The sequence below is a fragment of the Anopheles funestus genome, chromosome 3RL (assembly GCF_943734845.2).
Source record: "Anopheles funestus chromosome 3RL, idAnoFuneDA-416_04, whole genome shotgun sequence".
Classification (NCBI taxonomy): Eukaryota; Metazoa; Arthropoda; class Insecta; order Diptera; family Culicidae; genus Anopheles; species Anopheles funestus.
The window spans coordinates 24,801,384-24,820,081 of record NC_064599.1 but is presented as its reverse complement, the minus strand read 5'-3'; the positions used below and the strand labels follow the sequence as shown (position 1 = coordinate 24,820,081).

Genomic DNA, 18,698 nt, shown 5'->3' with positions numbered 1-18,698 from the left:
TAAAATAAAAAAGCTGTCTTTACAGCTAAAAGTGGTTGAAAAAACTAGCATTGAATGATGAAAGGATAAGTAAAAAAAAAACAGTCGAAAAAAAGAGACCGCTAATGGAAAATTTGTTTCAGAAAAACTGATCGCAAATAAAAAAACGAATAAATATAATGCTCCAAACCATTACGAAAGCATTACGTTCCCGTTCGTTTGAACTTTCTATGAATTGTTGGATTATTTTTACCCCCGATCACCTTTTAACCTTTTCACCATTTCCATAGTTGTTTGTTCCACCATCGGAGTTTGGAGGTGCCGATGTAAAAATGCAAAATGTGTACATTCTTTTTCACTCATTCACTTACAATATTGAAATAAAAAAATAAGGGAGCTTACCGGGTGGAGATGCATTATGATCTGTTTTTTGTAAAAGTTTTTTTTCTTCGCCACAAAACGAAAAAAGAAAAAAAAAATCGTGGAAATAAGCGAAACCGATGATTGCAATTCATTCGTTGGGTATTTTTTATTCCAAAAAGATATATAAAAGAAGTAAGCCAATTCGAGAATTAATCGATGAGGATTGTGCTTCTCTTCTCGTACCTTCGCTGAATCGTATCGTTTGACAGCCGTCTGGAAAGTTTGACCATTTCGTGTCGTTCAACGGTTGTCATCAATTTCCCTTCCCTGGGGAGGGAAGCAACACCCAATTAGGCGACACCCGAAACAAGTTCCTCGCCCCGTTTTTACTCGTTCTTTTGCGCCAATACAATGCACAACCAATGAAATTGTTAAATTGAAAGAAAAATGGCACCGAAAATGTAATCACCCAACGAAAGATCGAGGGAGAGAAAAGCAACATTCACAGTTCACAACAAAAAACCCATTCAAACGGGTGGCAATTAAAGCAGATTTTCCGAAGCGTAAATGCTTTCGTATCGGGTTAAGCGTTATTAGTTTTGCCCGAACACACCTCATTGTGGGTACGGGGGGCACATTTAGCAATCTGTCCCTTCCTAATCTACGGTGGGTTAAAAGTCTTCATGCCGTTATCTTCACTTCATTGACGATTTCGGGGGTTTCGTTTTTTTTCCTGCTCGAAACCTCGGATTGCCGCACGAATCAGCCACAGGATTTAGTTTGAGCCTGCCGACAATTTGTCCTTATCGATTGGGTGCGCTTGTTAATGTTTCTATCACGAAAGGACTACGACAACGTGCCATGTGGGCCGAGTGATAGCATCACGGGTGGGAAGGCGTTATGGGTTCCACGGCACGTGGATGAAGTAGCTTCGTCTTTAGTGAACCTTGAGTTTCCTTTCTTGATTGTTGTTGCCGCATGATGCCACCGTTGCGTCATCGTATGCTTGTTGCAAACGCAACGCAAGAAGAACGTTCCGATGGGAAGAAACGGGAAAAAACAGTTGATTGGGCAGAAAATCGGTTAGTCGCCCGAAATGGCAAGCACAAACAAGAGTGTTTTTCGGGGCAACTGTGCCGGACACACACACACCGAACTTCTCGAACACCGTACGGTTGTCGAAGCGATAAGCTTAATTTGGTGGGCGATAAATTTTGATCAGTAAATGGTTGTTGCGCCGTTGTATGTTTCATGATTTTGTTTCTATTTTACGCTCTCGGCTTTAGGGGTTCAATTGTCAACCGTTTTTTTTTCTATTTTTGTGTGTTGTTTGCTTTGCTAACAAAATAGAAAACATTTTTGTTGCGAAGAGTTGCGATACAGCGATAAGGAACAGTAGCGACAAACACTCTTTTATTGGAAACTTGCTTTTCTTCCTCTCTCGTGTGATTCTTCTACGTACGATGATTGAAACAGATTGGTTTACATGCTTCATTACAACATGGTAATATGCCTGCTACCAGCACTTAAACCCGGTTTGCTTTTATAGCTGATGTAAGAACATCGCTCAAGATGAGTGCAAGATTAGCGCAGTAGCAAACGAGGCGCAAAAAGGTTTCGGATCGATTGATTTTTGTTTCGCACCGTCAATGACATTATCTTTGGGTTTGTCTTTGCGAGATCAATCTCACAACTAATGGTGATGTGATGATGTGAAACGATTTTGTAGAAAGCAGCAAAGCGCTCGCTTCACACTTCAGCACACGGGCCAGGCTGGTAGAACTGGTACTGAATAGTTAATCAAGCCCGTTTGATGGGTGTACATTCATCTTTTATTCGTTTTGGAGCAGATGGTGAAGGTGTGTATTAGTGATAGGAACTCTGGAGTCGGAGCATATTACTTTAGTAGTTGAAAGCCTGAAAGGAGTAGATGTATCTTTGCATATGATTGAGAAATTTTGAGGTACTTATGTTCATAGAGGGTAATGCTCCGCTGTTTAAAACGAAAGAAAAGAAAAGACGTGAGACTTAAATTCGAAATCGACTTCGAAGTCACCGAAATAAACCCTGATTTTTTTTCCTGCTGTGCTTCATGGGTTTTCAAACCTTTTTTCAAATAAGTTTTTTCCAGTTTTCCTCAGGTTTTTATCTAATTTTCTCAGATTTTGTGGTATGTTTTCAATCATTTTCGCATAGTTTCACAACGATTTTTTATTATGAAAAATTTGGATCATACCCTTCACTAGCATGTCAGAGATGTTGGGGTGTTTCTGATTTCTCGTTACCACCTTAGCGAAAATGTATTTGTTATCCCTTCCATTAATGATTATAGTGACACATTGTAACATCATCAAGCATGAAAGTTGATAAAATACACGACACACGGTCGGGTTGAGAATGATTTGCTTTGTTCACTAACTTCGGTAGCTTACCTTCTAAATCCCATGCTTAATTTCTTGCTGGCTAATATTTCATATTTTCCTTTGCCAGTGAAGCTTCCCAAACAAAGATTCATATTTCATAAATTTCGCAGATAGCTCAAAAACCCCTTTAACGCTTCGATAGCTTTATCGCAGGACGGTGAAGAAACTGTAGCAAAATGGCAGTTGTGAAAATCGTCGATAAAACAAAGCCCAAAAAAGCCATAATCCTAACTCGCCTCCAACCAAAATCGTTTTGTGTGCGCGATGAACTGGTAATAAATTTCTAGCCGGTGAAGCATTTCAGTAAACTGACCGCTCCAAAAAATCCACACGATCGATCCCGTACGAAGCGTCCGGATAGAGTCGGCACCCAACACCCAAGGTACCTTCTTCTCCCTTCTCTCCCTACAGGTATGGGATCATCAATTATCGCTTTTATCACTCAATTCACTGCACAATAATGAACAACCGGACCAACCGGAAGTGGACTGTCGAAGACACTTGGGTTATCATTTGTTCTTTTCTTTTCCATTTTCGGTTGTTCACACTGATCGTTTGCAGTTCATTGTTTCGCCTTTCGGAGAATGGAGTGGGTCAAAATTTTATAAACCGAAAACGCTGTGACACCTTTTTTGTTGGGAAAAGGTACGCAAGCGAATATAAAGAATCCATAGAAACATTTTTCGCAATTGCACAACGTTATATCGACATTCTTCGGAAGACGCCCGGAGCGTAGGACCGGGACATTCCAGCTCACTTACCATGGTGGAAGCGCGTACTGATACCTGGTGGGCGGTTCTTTATCCGGTGAAAAGCCATCCTACAACCCTGCTGCCAGTGTCGCACCGAGCGGGTCGTTATCTTTTAGCGACCGATGCTTTTAGTGCAAAACGAAGGAGAAAAGAGCGAAAAATGATTTAAAAATGTGATGGCCGAAAAAAAAGGCGGATTCTGAAGTGAAGAAAATCGGGCCAGTCTATAATGGTGGTTTCTTTACATGGAAGCGAGATGCCATCCGATAATTCACACCAGTGTGTAATGGTTTTTTTTAAATAATAGCTCTATCGGGGGATGAAAAATTGTACAAAGAATACGATCACATACAAAGAGGAAGGGAAGATTGGTTTCTTTTCATTACTTTCAAATACTCTAAAGGGAATTTCGGAACAATTTTCCAACAAAAACTAAAACACATATGCAGCTCGCTATTGTTGCAACGCATTCGTCAAAAGCAAAAAAAGAGCTAGGAAATGTGTAGATCACACCAGAAATGCGAACGCTAATTTCATGCAACGTCGATCGAACTCTGGAAGCTCGAAGCTGTTGCAGATGCTGGAAACTGGAATGTTTCCACCCTTAACCTTCGAGGTGGTGAAATAAACTGCATGAACCATTCGCAAGAACACAGCAATAGAATGGAAATAGTTGGAAAGGTTCCTTTCGGGGTACCGTTGGAAGTGGTGTGCAACAATTCCGTACTGAGATTGTGCCCGAAATAACACACTTCTTCACTTCCAATTCCTGGAACACTCTTGCTTTGGTGGCATTAAACAGCATGATAGAATGGACCACTTTCCTTGATGGCGCACTGAAGCAAGATTAGACGAGATACGGAAGCAACTCCAGTACCGAATACGAAACCTAGTGCGAGTAAGTACTCCACCACGTGTCGACAGGAATTTTCCCTTACTCCCTCCTCCATGGTCACCACGTTGGGCTTCGGTTTTGGGTGGTAATCTTATTAAAATAGTTGAACAAGTAAAATATTCCAGCATGGAAATTATTTTCCGTCTTTTTTATAAATTAGGCTAAAACCTGCTCGGCAGACATTGGGAGAGGTGAAATATCTCCAGTGAAACAATATCTCCTGCTCGCATCCTTATGCTCTGTTGGTTATGATGTAGACACTGCAAGAATACCGTACCACCGGTCAAGAACGACATTGCTTTCGTGTTGGAAGGGATGAGTGGAGAGTGTGAGTAAAGATTTGTGTAACATTTTTTATGTTTTACGTATTTGTGTTTTTTTTGGGATTCCTCACAGATGCTCTTCCGCAATGATGGTGCTTCAAACCAATGATGGGAAAAGTTAGGAAAAATTCTAAACGTAACAAACTTATGTTCTTTTCGAAAAGGAACGGAATATTTTTTTCCTTACAGCTTTTGGTTGATGATTTCCATAAAAGCAATGCATAGCACTAACAATTAATAAACTGACTTTTGCGGAATATTTTTGTAGATATTCCTTAGTACGATATAGTACGATTAGGATGAATCTCGTTAAATGGAGGAATAAATTTTAAAATGAATAATAATAATTATAGTTTTTCTTTCTATACTTCCTAAAAGCGTAGGCAAAGTTGAATAGGTTAACATGCTATAATTTAATTAAATTTTAAATTCAAGGATTAAATTTCTTATACAAACTATAAATTTTGAAATTAAATTTGTACACAACTTGTGAGGAAAATTGTATAATAAAGGTACAATTGCAAGGTTGCAGAACCGAAAAATATTAATTTAATCATTTTAGTATGATAGTTAATGTGAGTTTTAATTCTTTAGTAAGTAATTTTTTTAAAATCGAACCTAACATTACCCATCGACCAAAAAATGGTGTACATTTTCAACAGCTAAAGCATAAGATCTGTCAAAGTGATCAAAGTGTCAAAGACAAAACTAGTCTTAAAAAATGGTGGAGACGTTTGTCGATTTCTCAGGTTGTCCTTAAAAACGCAAATAACTACAAATCACTCGTGAGTGTCTGAGGTTTCGAATTCGGAAAAAATCCACAGCGGTCATGGCTCCGCGGATCATATCTAGATGTTTTACTTTTGGAAGGTTCGATAGATTTTCTTTGTATCAATACGTGAACTTACCAGGTTCACAACTTCGAACCCAGTTCGGTTTGTTCCTTTTAAGGAATGGAACGAACCCACCGGGTTCATTCCGGAACGCCCATCACTACTGCAAACTCTTTCAAAGGTGATGTGCTTTAAAAGGACTCCATTTTACCTGCTGTTGTTTTACACATTACTATACTCCCTGGGAAGAGGAGTTCCAGTAAATTCTACCATCCCAAAGACTAGGCTTTCCAACCAGAAAAGGCTCAGTTTTTAAGGGTTGTTTAACTCCCTCTCTTTTCTGGATCATTTCCATCTATTTCTCTCCACTATAATGAATAAACAAACCAGGTCGACGCGAAACGGACAAAGTACGGAGCTTACCTTCTCAATTATGCAAACTAAATTGATTGTTGATCCCATATCCACGTGCAGCTCGCCGGAACCGAGTATGAACGCTTCCGGGACGACCACTTGCAGGTTCACGAAATGTGAAATGATCCCGGTCGGTGTCGAAACCTGTGGTGGAAGAGAACGAAAAGAAGTCGTCGGTTAGTCGGGATGGAAATAGAGATCATTTTATGGCAAATGTTGTAGATGCTGTAGTAAACAAAACCAAAAAAAGGAAAGGGTTTTCATCCAAAAGTGAGGACCGTTTTTCTCGGGTTTCAGCTGATAACAGTGTAAGAGCTCGTTTTGTAGGTTATGTTTACATTTCACCAAAGCATGATTTTGCAGCTTACACGCAGGAAAATTTTTGTTGTAAGAATGTGTAAACTTTGGTACAACTAAAAATTACAAATTCCTATGCTTGGAAAATGAAAATAAAACAACAGCATCTCCATAAAGCAGCGATATTCACTTATTTCAAGCTTCCATTGTTCATCTGCTAGTACAGCTTTCCGCACTATATGCTTTCTAAATGTACATTGCTGTGCAGGGAATAAGCTTATGCATCATGCACCCATGACACCGGGTCGTAGAATGGAGAACAATAACAAATTTGTGTACCCACTTGACAACACCTTTAGAACTTGAATTTAGAAAAAAACCAGGCACACTACACGAAATGTGTCCTTCTGCAATCCTTTCTTCGGTGTTGACGTCGGGAAGGATGTGTTTTTTTTTATTGTTGTTGTTGTTTCGTTGAGGTTTCATCATGCACTTCCCGGATATGGAAAAGCTCCGAGAAGATTTAGCATGTAATGTTGGTCCAAATGATAGAGAAAACGGTTGCATCTCATCGCCATACTTCAACTCCCGGCATGTGCAGCATGCACAGCACAGTGGAAAAGGTGCATTTCCCAATTGGGGTGGGAAAGCTTCTGCCATCAAGGATTTTACGATGTCTTGTCTCGTTTTCACCCTGCGCCCTTCCCATGTGCGTTCTAGTTTTAACGCTCGTTGAAAGACAACCTTCGCCAAGGATCATGCATATTCCCCGTGTACTGCGGTGTATGCAAGTAGTGCCTCAGCAGTGACGGTGAACATAATTTATGTGAAAACATGATTGAAATACGATCGGTTGCATGTTCTAATCCAATCAGTTTTGTGAAGCAAACTGTGCCGTTGCCTTAGACAATTGCTTGTTGGAAGTGAAGATTTGCAGATCGTTCTTTTTTTTTTTGTTCTACCGAAATAGGTAGCGAACAGGAAGTATTTGGAAACAGGGAAAAAGGAGAACACCAATACTTGGGACGGTATAATTTCATTAAATCCTCTTAACATATTCCAGCTCCCGTGTTCGGGTTCTTTCGATAGGCTTAGAATAACTCCATCTTTAACCACTTTTTATAATAGACTCAAAACCAACTTAACGATTGCATGCACTTCTACGCCAAATGACGTCATGTAGCTTTATTCTGCAGCAATACAAATGTCCCAAGACGGGTTCCGGTTTGGGTAGCAATCGTCCCTAAGGGATGTAAGTAAATCTGCTCCAAGCGAAAGAGAGCGTAGCATTCAGGAATAAGTAATTATTCTAAGTGATTTCAAAAACTTACACTCAAGTAAAAGACCGATGAGCAGTGTCTGCTCTTGGAACATTGTCCACCACCGGGTTGGTTTGCAACAGTCGGTCAAGGATTATGATTTATTAAATGCAGCATCAGGGCCCCGGAGCAAGTAAGATGCTGTGATTTAGTATTTATAGCGCTTGTCATGGTCGTTACGTCAAACCGGAATGGTTGGTTGGGGTTCGTCGTGGTTCGGAGGTTTCGAGCGGTCAGGGTTGGTTTTGGCCGGTTTCGCCTGACCGGTACTCGGGCCCGGTCGTGTGAGGTAAATGAGGCCGCAAAAGGGCAATTCTGATGAAATGAGAAATTTGCATAAACTGAAAACCATTTGCCTTTTGCACTGAACCTAGAACAGTATGAAGCTGCGTCGATGAGACTCTAGTGGTTTGCCAGTATGCGTACGCGTCTTGTTACAAAACTTGCACCTCAGGACAGGACGAGGGAAAGCTAATCAAGCATTGGTACGGTGATCTCGGTGCCACAAAGGTATACCGAGCGCACCTGACCTCGTGACGTGTGTATGATTGCCCCTTTTGACCTGCACGTGTACGATGATGGTAGCCATCTTCTGCATGAATAAAGCAACTGGCCAATGGAAATGGCCATTCGATTCGCAAGCTAATGTTCGGCTGCTGGTCGATGGTTGTAACCGGTGTGTCGGTCGTCACTGCGAACGTTTAAAGCGCCCAGGAACGCATGAGTGGCTATTGATTTGCTGACTTCCTTCCGGGCCAATGCTGAGGTATCGAGCAAACTCTTCACCTGTAAACGGTACGACTTGTGGGTAGATTGAAGTGTGTGTTTGCTTTTCGGTGTTGCTTCACCAGCATCATTGTGTGGGTTTCGTAAAGTATGCTTCGTAAAAAGGATAAGTATCGTGTGTGAATCCCTTTTTTTTAATCTCATGTGTACCCAAACCAAAGAACCGAAGCTGATTGACAGGTTAGTCAAATATTTTAAAGCATTATTTATTCAGTTGTTTACATTTCCGGTACATCGCTGTGAAGAACGCTGAACAACTGGTGGTTCGAAGGATACGAGTGTGGCCCCATAAGGACGAACGACATGTTTAAACACAGTTATGTGTTCAATCATTTCGTTTTTTTTCCACAGAATTTCTAACGAGTATTTATCCAGTGACCATTACGGTTTCATTAAATCATGATGAATGGTGATGAGAATTTTTTCATTAGCATGTTATATTCCATGCTAGGGTATTTGAATGTTTACTTGTGTTTGTTTTGGGAATTCGGTCGATTAGATGACTTCCAAATTCCATTACGAAATTTCGAAGCATTCAGAAATGTTTAATAGCAATTATTGACGACAGCAGTGAATAATTAGGCCACACGGCCAGTAACTGACCAAAATATAAGTAAAATAAACATGGCCTAGTAAGTAGGTGAAAAATCAACAAATTGTAAAACTGCTGATCGCGATCGATCAGCAGAAAATTAGTATATAAGTTATGTTAAATTAAGAATAAAGCAACATTTCAAACTAGAATTCATTGAAGAACAGTGTTTGTTTTGTTCATCGCCAAGTCGGACGGTAAATCCTTCTGTCTTGGCTCTTTCCCAACGAATTTAGATTCGTTGTGGAAATTTTAGCAATTTAAAGTTACATAATGTTTTCGGACTAATTGATTTATTCGATCTTTGAATTTGACTGTTAAGTGTGGACTAAGTACTGTACTACAGTCAGTACATTTGTGAAATTAATTAATTTGATTTTCTTGGAACAAGATCTCAACATTTCAGAAATGGCTTGTACATCTTATATGTAAAAATTAAAAAAAAACGTAGAAGTACCAAATTGAACTAATCACAAGCATATAATTTTCAATTTTCATGTACTTCAATTATCACAACAACAACACAATTATCACAAAGGAAATCCGATTATCGGGGTATTATTTAACCGGCTGTCGGATTTTCCGTGCAGCTCGAAAATGACAGTTTTAAAGGATATTTGACGTTTAAACTACAACACTGATAACTCTGCGCGTATTAACCGTGTTATCTGTTTATCCGGTAGGAGAAACTTAATTTGTTTTCAATTAGAATTCTATTCATCGTATGTGAAACATACTTCGTTTATATCCATCAAATAATCGATTTTTGAAAAAGAAATCTTCAAAAACCTTGTTAAATGTTAAACTCCCTGTAAATTCTTTTGAGATTAAAAATCTTCGGTAAATATATCTGTAAAACTTTTGGCTTTTCAAGTTTTTACGTAATGCTACATTACGCGGGAAAAAATAGATCCTACGTAAGTAATTTGTATAAGTAAAAAAGATTTCGTACTATATTGTTCATCTGATCATTCATGCATAATTTAATGAAATTTCCCATAAAATTGTAACTATGTTAAATGTCCTTGCTTGTTTTCCCTTGTACGATTTTACACCGAAAAGGAAATATTTCACTTGAATGCGTTTACAAGGTCGTTATCGTTAGCCTCTACCATAAATTAGAGAAACAATCAACGGACCAATCCATTCAACAAATCCACCCCCTTCAAACAAAGGATCATCTCCCGATGGACAACGCGGGTTCGTGATGAATCATGCACGGTTGTCAGTTTGTTTTCTGTTGCATCCGAAACAACAAATGGGATTTGTTATGTCCATAATAAGAAAGGACGCACCCCAAACCCCTAATGCGCTACCGATGGCAATGGAGCTCAAAGCACAACAAAAGCGAACCATTAACTATTCTCCCGCACCTACAAGTTTCCCCTCGCCCCTAGATTCCATTGTTGCACTTCGGTGCACAGATACATTGTTTCGTGTGCAACAGCTGTTTGACTTTTTTAGTTGTATATTTTATTCGCAAACGAAATTTACAAAAGAAAAAGGGACGGTATCCATCTTGCAAAATGTGATAAAGGCTTGCGATCTGTTTCCGTTGCGTTGCGGACTTTTGTGCAACAAAATGCATCCCCCGTGGGAGTGGAGGGCGGGTAGGAGAGCGGGTAAAGGACGCAACAATTCAGCTCCTTCTCCCCTGGGGTCGTTGCATTCGTTGCGCATCGATTTATCTTCTCACACAGCAAACACAGGCTCCCGAAAAACACATTGCCTTTACGGCATTTGCCCCAACGGTTCCAGGATTGGGATGGGTGTTTTTTTTTTTGGGAGAGGAGGTTGTCTCTTCCATAGCATGATGCAGCAGAGTATGTCCCTGGTACCTGATGATAGGGGTTCGATGCATACGAACTGATTGAACCACGGGCACATTTAGCACCGGTGGGATAAGGGAGTTAGTACTGGGAGACGAGCAGGGAAGCAGAGTGTTTTGTGCTGCAAGAAAACAATGTCAGCTTTGTTGATGCTTCATTATGTTGCACCGGTTCGGACCTTCACGCTACCATAGATTCTGGGATAGATCTTTCATTATTTTTCCGCACGGTCGGTTCCGTTTACCGTGCTACACGCTCGAATGATGAAAAGCTTCGCGAGCGAGTTGCATCGAAACAGCAGCAAAATCGGGGGAAGCAGTCTCCAAACCACACCGGACCAACTTTACTGCTTCCGTTTTGTCCCCGACACGGGGGACCGTTTTCCAGTTTTTGTATGTTGTTGTTACGCTGCGCATCGAGTACACAGTGCCTCAAGAACAATAAGGTTTTCCAATGGCGGTTACTCGCACGCTGGGTATGCTTTTCAAAAGGACGAAGGTTTGACACATACATTGTGCTGGTGGGCAAGGAAGGGTGGTAGGGGTTTCAGGACCCAACATTAAAAAACTGCCCTCACTAAACGAGACTACCAACGCGGGGTGTATGCAGTGACTTCACCGGGAATGCAACCGAACGGAACTCATTGGGATGAACACAGTTTCCCGCTGCCCCCGACGAATCACACACAACAAGGCAACGTGTGAAGGATGGGAAAACTTCTTCCTCGGGGGAAAAATCAACAGTACCCAGTGGGCGCGTGAGAGAGAGAGAGAGAGAAAGGGAGATAGAAACAACAAAAAAGGAAAGGATTCTCTTGCAACCGACAGCAACAATCGCAACCACAAAAGTGCCGCACAGCCAAGCCATAAATGTGTTGCAAGATAGTCATCCCCATTGTGTGCCATTGTGTGCCGTGTATCCATTCCCTGCTCGAGGCTCGTGTCTTGTGGGGCATGCATTTTAAACGCGCGTATGCGTATGTCTGCAGCTGATGAATAACAGCACAGACACATCCCGGGTTTGGTGAAAAACCACAACGAAGAAAAGCGTTTTTCCAAACCCACCGTTCGTGCGAACGATAATCACGGACGATGGTGAAGATCTGCACTAGATACCGCAACCCTGTTCTACCTTACTTTACACCCTCCCTTTTTGGCTAGGGTGGCATATTTTCTATTGGAACATTTTCAAATTCACCGGAAAATTTGTGTAAAACCTCCAATGCGTGGTATAACACACGGATGGGGATTTTTCTTCCGTCACTCCAGAACTTTGTTCGTGTGGTGGCGCTTCTTTCGTTTTTTTTTCTTTTCACTTCACGTTCAAATAGAAAATAGACCGCTTCCCTCGCGTTTTTCCCTGTTTGCTGATGAATCTTGAAGTGTGGAAAACGACAACAATGTAGTCTTGTGGTCTGCCGCTATAATCATGCACATCGTGCGCTAACATTGTTGGTGTACTATTCGCTATTTCCCGACCTGTTTTCACGTGCCACGTTGGCATCATTAGAAACCACGGTGAAGGAGAACGAGCGGAAAAAAAGAAACCAGCTGCACTACAAATCTCACTCCCTCCCGCTAAAGATGTGCTTGATTGCACCACGGTACTTACTTTGGTTCATGGAATGGAATAATTACGACAAGTGATGCGCAAAACGACAAATTCCTGCACGTGTGTCTGTATGTGTGGCTAGCATAATACACTGTTGTGTTGTTCCTGTGCTGCAATATGCGTCACAAAAGATGGTCGATAGTTCTGGATTGAAAGCAAAAAAGAAGGAGAAAATGGTACTCTAATCCTGTTGAACTCAACAAACCCACGAAACAGCAAAACCGGACGTGACCAGTAAAGGAGTGCTCGAGCATGGCGACCATGACCATGACGATCAAGGAAACGAGCGTGTGACACGATTGCTACAATGTAGTTCAATAGATATTTGTGTGGGTGATAAAGTCTTCAAAAAGATGATGACGAGCAAAATTATATTCAAAACATTCTTAAAGTTAATTCATGCCGAAGTTCATCTCTCCGAAGTTATCAGTAAAATCTGAAAAGTTCTACGTAAAAATCTACTGTGACTCATTCAGAATAGGAATTAATTTTTAAATCCTTATGTCACATGTCATTTGCCTTTAAAATCTCAAACACACCATCCAGCGCGAGGATGAATTTACTCCATAGAAAAACCTTGGATATGTTTAAGAAATAAAATACCCATACCCGTGCGCCATTTTCTATGCGACAAGGTTCACCCTCACAAAGCATACTAAGTAGCGCCAACGGACTTCCCGTTTTCTGCACCTTTCACACACGGCCAGATCTTCGTTTGCCTGTCCCGTTGCGTTAGGCGCAAAATTCCCCGCGGGGTAGAAGTAGGAGAAATATTATCATTATGATAGATACGTTCGTTCTACGTCCTATGAAGGAGTGAAATAGAGAGAGAGAGAGATGGAGAGAGAAAAAACAACCCCCAACAGGCAGTAGAAGCACGTCGAGGAGCTAATGCTTATAGCTCGCGGACGGGTGAAAACGGGTGGGAAAGGATAGGGTGCGAAAGACAAGTGGGAAGGACGACTCCGAAGGCCACCAACATCCGTCATCTCAGGTTCGACAAATCTCGGAGGGCTCCATTTCAGTAACGACGTCAAACCTTGGTGTACGTGATGGATGACGGCTGAAGTGTGCCATCTCACCGCAGCAATGTGAATGTGTCGATCTACGAGTCTGCGTGTGTGTACGCGCGCGCGGTGCTGTGTGTTGGATGAGATTGCTTTTCGGCATTCGACGCGGAAAACCACGGATGCGTTTGGAAGGTTCTTTCCTCCTAGAAAAATAGCATTTACCGTGCTGTGCTGCGAGTGGCTAGGTAAGACTTTACGCAGGAAATGGAAATGTCGTCTAAACGCTACCGTATGAGTGAGGTCGATGTGTGTATCCGTGCACGGACCGGGTAGGTTTTCCGATCGTATTTGTACAGTGGGTCCTTTAGAGAAGCGATGTGATTGAATCTGTGTGGCACATGGGTTTTCTGTGTTTACCAAAATGGAAGAGATTTCACATCGTACGTTACGAGCGGTATTTATTTTACCATTATTATGAACCATTCCTTAGGACGGTCAGGTTTTGAGCTCGTCAAAGATGTGCTGCTGTGAGGTTCGTGTGGTTGATTACTTTAGATTAATGACATAAAGTACAGTCAAAACTTGTGAGGATAACCATAACATTGTGGTTTGTAAAACATTCCAATGGTGGAAATGAGCTAGCAATTTCTGATAATTGTATTGTTTACATTTAAAACATAGTTTAGATTAAAATTTTAACAAGACAATACGGCGGAGAGTCATTATTATTCAATATAGGCAAATTTTAAAACGACATTATTTCTCAATTAAGTGATATCGTTGTATCAGCTGATAGAGAAAATTTTTATAAAATTATAAATTCTAATAAGAAAATAATTAAAAAAAAAATCAAAATTCAGCTGTTTGCTTATTTTTAAGTTCACAGTAAAATTTATAAAAACTAAAATATTATAACGTGTTTCATTCGTTGCAGTGATTTAGTCGTTTAGCGGGAGAATGTTTTTTGTATAATTTATATGAAGCTTGAAATAGTCCATTCTATACCAAAGTAAAAATATTATAATATGCTTTTTTTTTCATAATATGCATTTTTTATCAATTTTATGATGAAATAAAAAAAAATATTAAGAACACGTTAGTATAACTTTATACATTCTTGATCGTTGTGATGCAATGATTTCGGTGGTGAATGTTCGAATCTGATTTATATAGAAGTTTATGTCGCAACTCATATACATTTACATGTCATTTACTCATAGGCTATTGCATCTTCATAATCCGGAGATTATGTTCATAAACATATGAAGAAACGATATCTCATGCATTCAACACATTTAGCATATGTTCCGTCAATTGAGGAGTTGGGTTATTTTTTGTTGCAGAATTCATTTTTTTGACGTTTGTAAATCCATAAGTTATAAGTGTAAATCCATAAGTATGGATCTTCCTTGGGCTCCGTTAGAAGCCCTTCGATGACAATGTTTTCCATTCTCAGTTCTGACTTGTTGGACAACGTCATGCGTTTATTGACAATTGATTTGACAATTTGCATTCATCTGAGCAACTTACAAACATTTAATACCGGAGCTTCCTAGTACTACTTATGAGAGGTTGATTGAATTTGTTTTTTTTTTCTCGATTGAAACGTCTGGCCAGTTTACGGCCTGGCCGTATCAAGATTGATTTTACCACGAAGCAGGATAGTCAGTCCATGCTACGGGAGGACGGTCTGGATGGGATTTGAACCCCAGTCCTACCGTGTGGGCCGGCGCCGTTTATCACATACACCATCGGGCCGCCCCGGTGTGTTAATGTTAATAAAAAATAATAAACACAGAGAGAATAAGTGAATTGAGAAACTGATAAAAAGAAATACATATGAGCAAGATGAATCAATTGAACAACCAAATGAAAATGCCATTGGAAATCAAAACAAGAAAAGGAACGATAAAATTATATTTATGTAAATGAAAAAAGTAAAATGTATGCAAATTATTTAAAATACTACGATAAAAACATAAAAAGTTAAATTAAGTAGCATAACTAGAGTAACAATCAAGATCACCGACGGAAACGGAAGCTAAGAAAGAAAAATAAAATATATTAACATTTAAAAAAAATCTTTTACATAAACAACGTACCTCCAGTACTCTTCCATACGAAGAAAAACTTTCCCTTTTTTCCATCATCATTTCTCCACTTGAACCCTCATCAAAATCCCTTATCTGCATTGATGTGTCACTCGCGTCCAATAAACCAACGACCACCATTTCGGGACCGGGTTCACCTTTCACACGTGCAGTTTGTTCCAAAGCGTACCAGTTCCACTGTACTCCCGCCCCGGAAGCAATGCTTTATCTCATTAAAAATGTGGCATCACTTTCGAAAGGCGCTTGAAACACGCTTTACCACGTCCATGTTTGGTTTCCATCGTTTGCTTTTCTTTACACTATCAACCCGCCAAAAAAAAGTCGCAAACCATTCCATCAGATAAGTTAATGTCGGGCGCCCAACAAAAAAAGGGTTTTTTTTCTCTTTCGGTCATCTAGTTTTGCAGGCACTTGCACCTAACAAAAAGGCTCAAAGCATGCAATCAGATCTTGGGCCAGTTTCCGGCCAGTGAAATGGGGGGAAAATCCAAAAATCCTGAATACCTTCAGTCCCCGGTAACCTGAGGCAGTGTGATAATCGTCACCATTCACGCCATGAATTGGCCGCGGTGCATTCATTTTTCCTTTTTTGGCGCAAATTTGCGTGACAGCAATGGGTTTTCTCACCTTTCTTCATACTCTTCCAGAGTGCGGACGGAATGGGAGCCTGGGAGCTGTGTTTTTTGTGTAGCGTCGGTGAGCATTTGGACTACGTTTTTGGCTTTTCGTTTGGCGTATAAAGCGTTTGTATATTATCGCACACCTGGCGGGTCGGATATACAGGAAAATTTGTATTGATGCACTCCGGTCCTTCTACTAGCCGCCGGTTGGGAATCGTGGAACGAAACGGAACGTTATTTTGGGCAGGGAAAATTGTACCACACAACTGCCGAGGGGTTGATTTTCTTTCAATTTCACCACAACCTCCACCGGTAATGGGCGATTTAAAATGCCATTAAATGGATTTAATGAACTAAATTTTGCAACACCCAACCTTCCCAGTTACGAAACGTTGCGGCCAAAAGCATTGTTTGATGTGTAGTTGTGTGCGCGTGTATGTGCGTCTCTCTGTTTCACTCAAACAGCCAGCCGGTTTTTGATTTTTCAACTTATTCACCATCTTTTCGTTGCCACTTTTCTGTTTGGAAGCAATTTTCGGGAGGGTGAAAAAAGGAAAGAAAAGAAAAAAAACACACACACACAGGGTACCATCACATCCTCGAAAACTTGGAGGCTCATCACGGTGATCCAAATTGGATTCCTACAGAGCGATGAAAAATCCGCCCATTACGTGATTCTTGATGGTGGTGAAAAACGGGAAGCCTCTTCTGGTACGCTGGTGGCGCTGATGGAGTGGGAAAATGGTACCGGGGTTTTTCGTCAGTGGCTCAATTCTCCGGACGGATGGAATAGCCTGAAGACTCGCTAAGGGAAGGATTAAGGGATTGGACTGGAAAAAAGAAAAATAAAGGGGTACCCAATGTACGGGTGGTACACGTCACAAGAAAGAGAAATAGAGAGTAAAAACAGGGAGAATGAGAAAGAGAGAGAGACAGCGCAAAGCAAAAGCGGCATAGTTTTGCTGATAAGTTATTTGGTTCACTTTTTATGAGGTTATTAACGTGATATATGAGCAGAAGCCGAAGCGGTAGTTTTTCGAGGTCGAGTAATTTTTCCACTTTGTTTAAGGGCGATACGCGGGGCGTGGTCTCTGTGCGTAGGTGAAATGGATGAATAGATGGCGTTATATTGCCTTGCCTTCCACATTCGTACGCTGCTCCGTCCCAGCCAACAGCCCAAAAACACTAAACCGGGCACTATTTTCCTGTTCCGCCATCGAAACCAAACACACACACACATATACACTTCGACACACGTCCCATTTCACGGATAAGGTTGGCAAGGAAATGGTTGCTTTTTTCCTCCCACAAACACACACACACGGACATTAGTGATTTTCCCGGAGGTGGAGAGGTGTGCAATTTTTATGATGTACCACGTGTAATCTAAACCATCATGAATTTTAATCAGATTACCGTCGTAGGTGTTGGAACACGCGGGAGTTTGAGTGCTCTCATTTTCGGCATAATGGTTTTTTTGGGGCAGAAAACCCCCGGAAGGTAAGAAAGTAAGGAAAAGTAGTGGTTGGTGGTAGTGAAATCACCTTAAAAGAATTGGGTAGTGATTTGAGATACCGATTGCATGAAAGGATCTACTCGGTTTGTGCTGAAGAATGGTTTGGTTTTTGGAAAATTATCTTTTCGAGTTAATTATTAAAATTTACAACTTTTTCTTTCATCGCTACTTCGGAAATGAGACATGAGCAATGGTTTCTGTGGTACGATTTATGTTCCGAAACGTTCAACTCATTGGAACAGGATGATAAGTGCATGAAAAAGGTGTTATGCAAAATTATTTTAGAATACATGGATTTAAAATGGGGTTTCTTTTTAACAGTAATCCAAAAATTTCAGCATAATGGTTAATTTCGTGAGATCAGGTTCGCGGTTACGTTTTTAACAATTTCAAAGTGCATGAACATATTTTATTGTTTTGTTGTAGATTGTGCTACGGAAAAGATATTTTAAAAGTTATTCACCTAACTGCTTTAGGACTGTTTAGACTCAAAATTATTGCAAAGGAAATTGATCGTTCCAGTCAAAAAGACTGGTTCGGTAGTTCTCGTGTTTACTTCAAAATTCGAAAGCTTTTTTAACAAAATAGATAAAATAGAAAGATAAAATTGATAGGAAAATAAAATAATTTTAATTTAACTACTCCCTATTTAATCTGATCTAAGATAATCTGATTTAATTTAATCTAATTTAACATGGGGGGACTGGAGATCAAATCCCATCCGGACCGTCCACCCGCAGCGAGGCTACGCGCTAAAAATAAGTCTAGTAAGCCAAAAATGGCCGGCGTAACCTTAGACGTTACGCCAAGAAGAAGAATTTACTTCTGGATTTTCACCTTTGTTGTCTCATTACTGACATCCGCTCTTATTCAGAATATTTACTCCGTGAATATTATCAACGATTCAGTATCTAAATAACACTAAAACACAAAATTAAAAGCAAGGTAAAAATTATATTTTATACATTTTTCAAGTTAAAGTTGTGAAGTTGAAACTATTTCACGGTTGTTTTCGAAATGAAATT

At 40.4% G+C, this 18,698-nt stretch overlaps 1 protein-coding gene across 7 annotated transcripts in view; it reads right to left on the bottom strand.

Annotated features, from left to right (window-relative positions):
• Positions 1 to 18,698, bottom strand: part of LOC125772065 (zwei Ig domain protein zig-8) — a 235,959-nt gene that overhangs the window by 47,027 nt on the left and 170,234 nt on the right. For all 7 annotated transcript variants that reach the window (XM_049443399.1, XM_049443406.1, XM_049443402.1 and 4 more), the window contains one exon: positions 5,992 to 6,126. In XM_049443399.1, the coding sequence (XP_049299356.1) occupies positions 5,992 to 6,126 (135 nt within the window). The remainder of the gene's footprint in view (positions 1 to 5,991; positions 6,127 to 18,698) is intronic.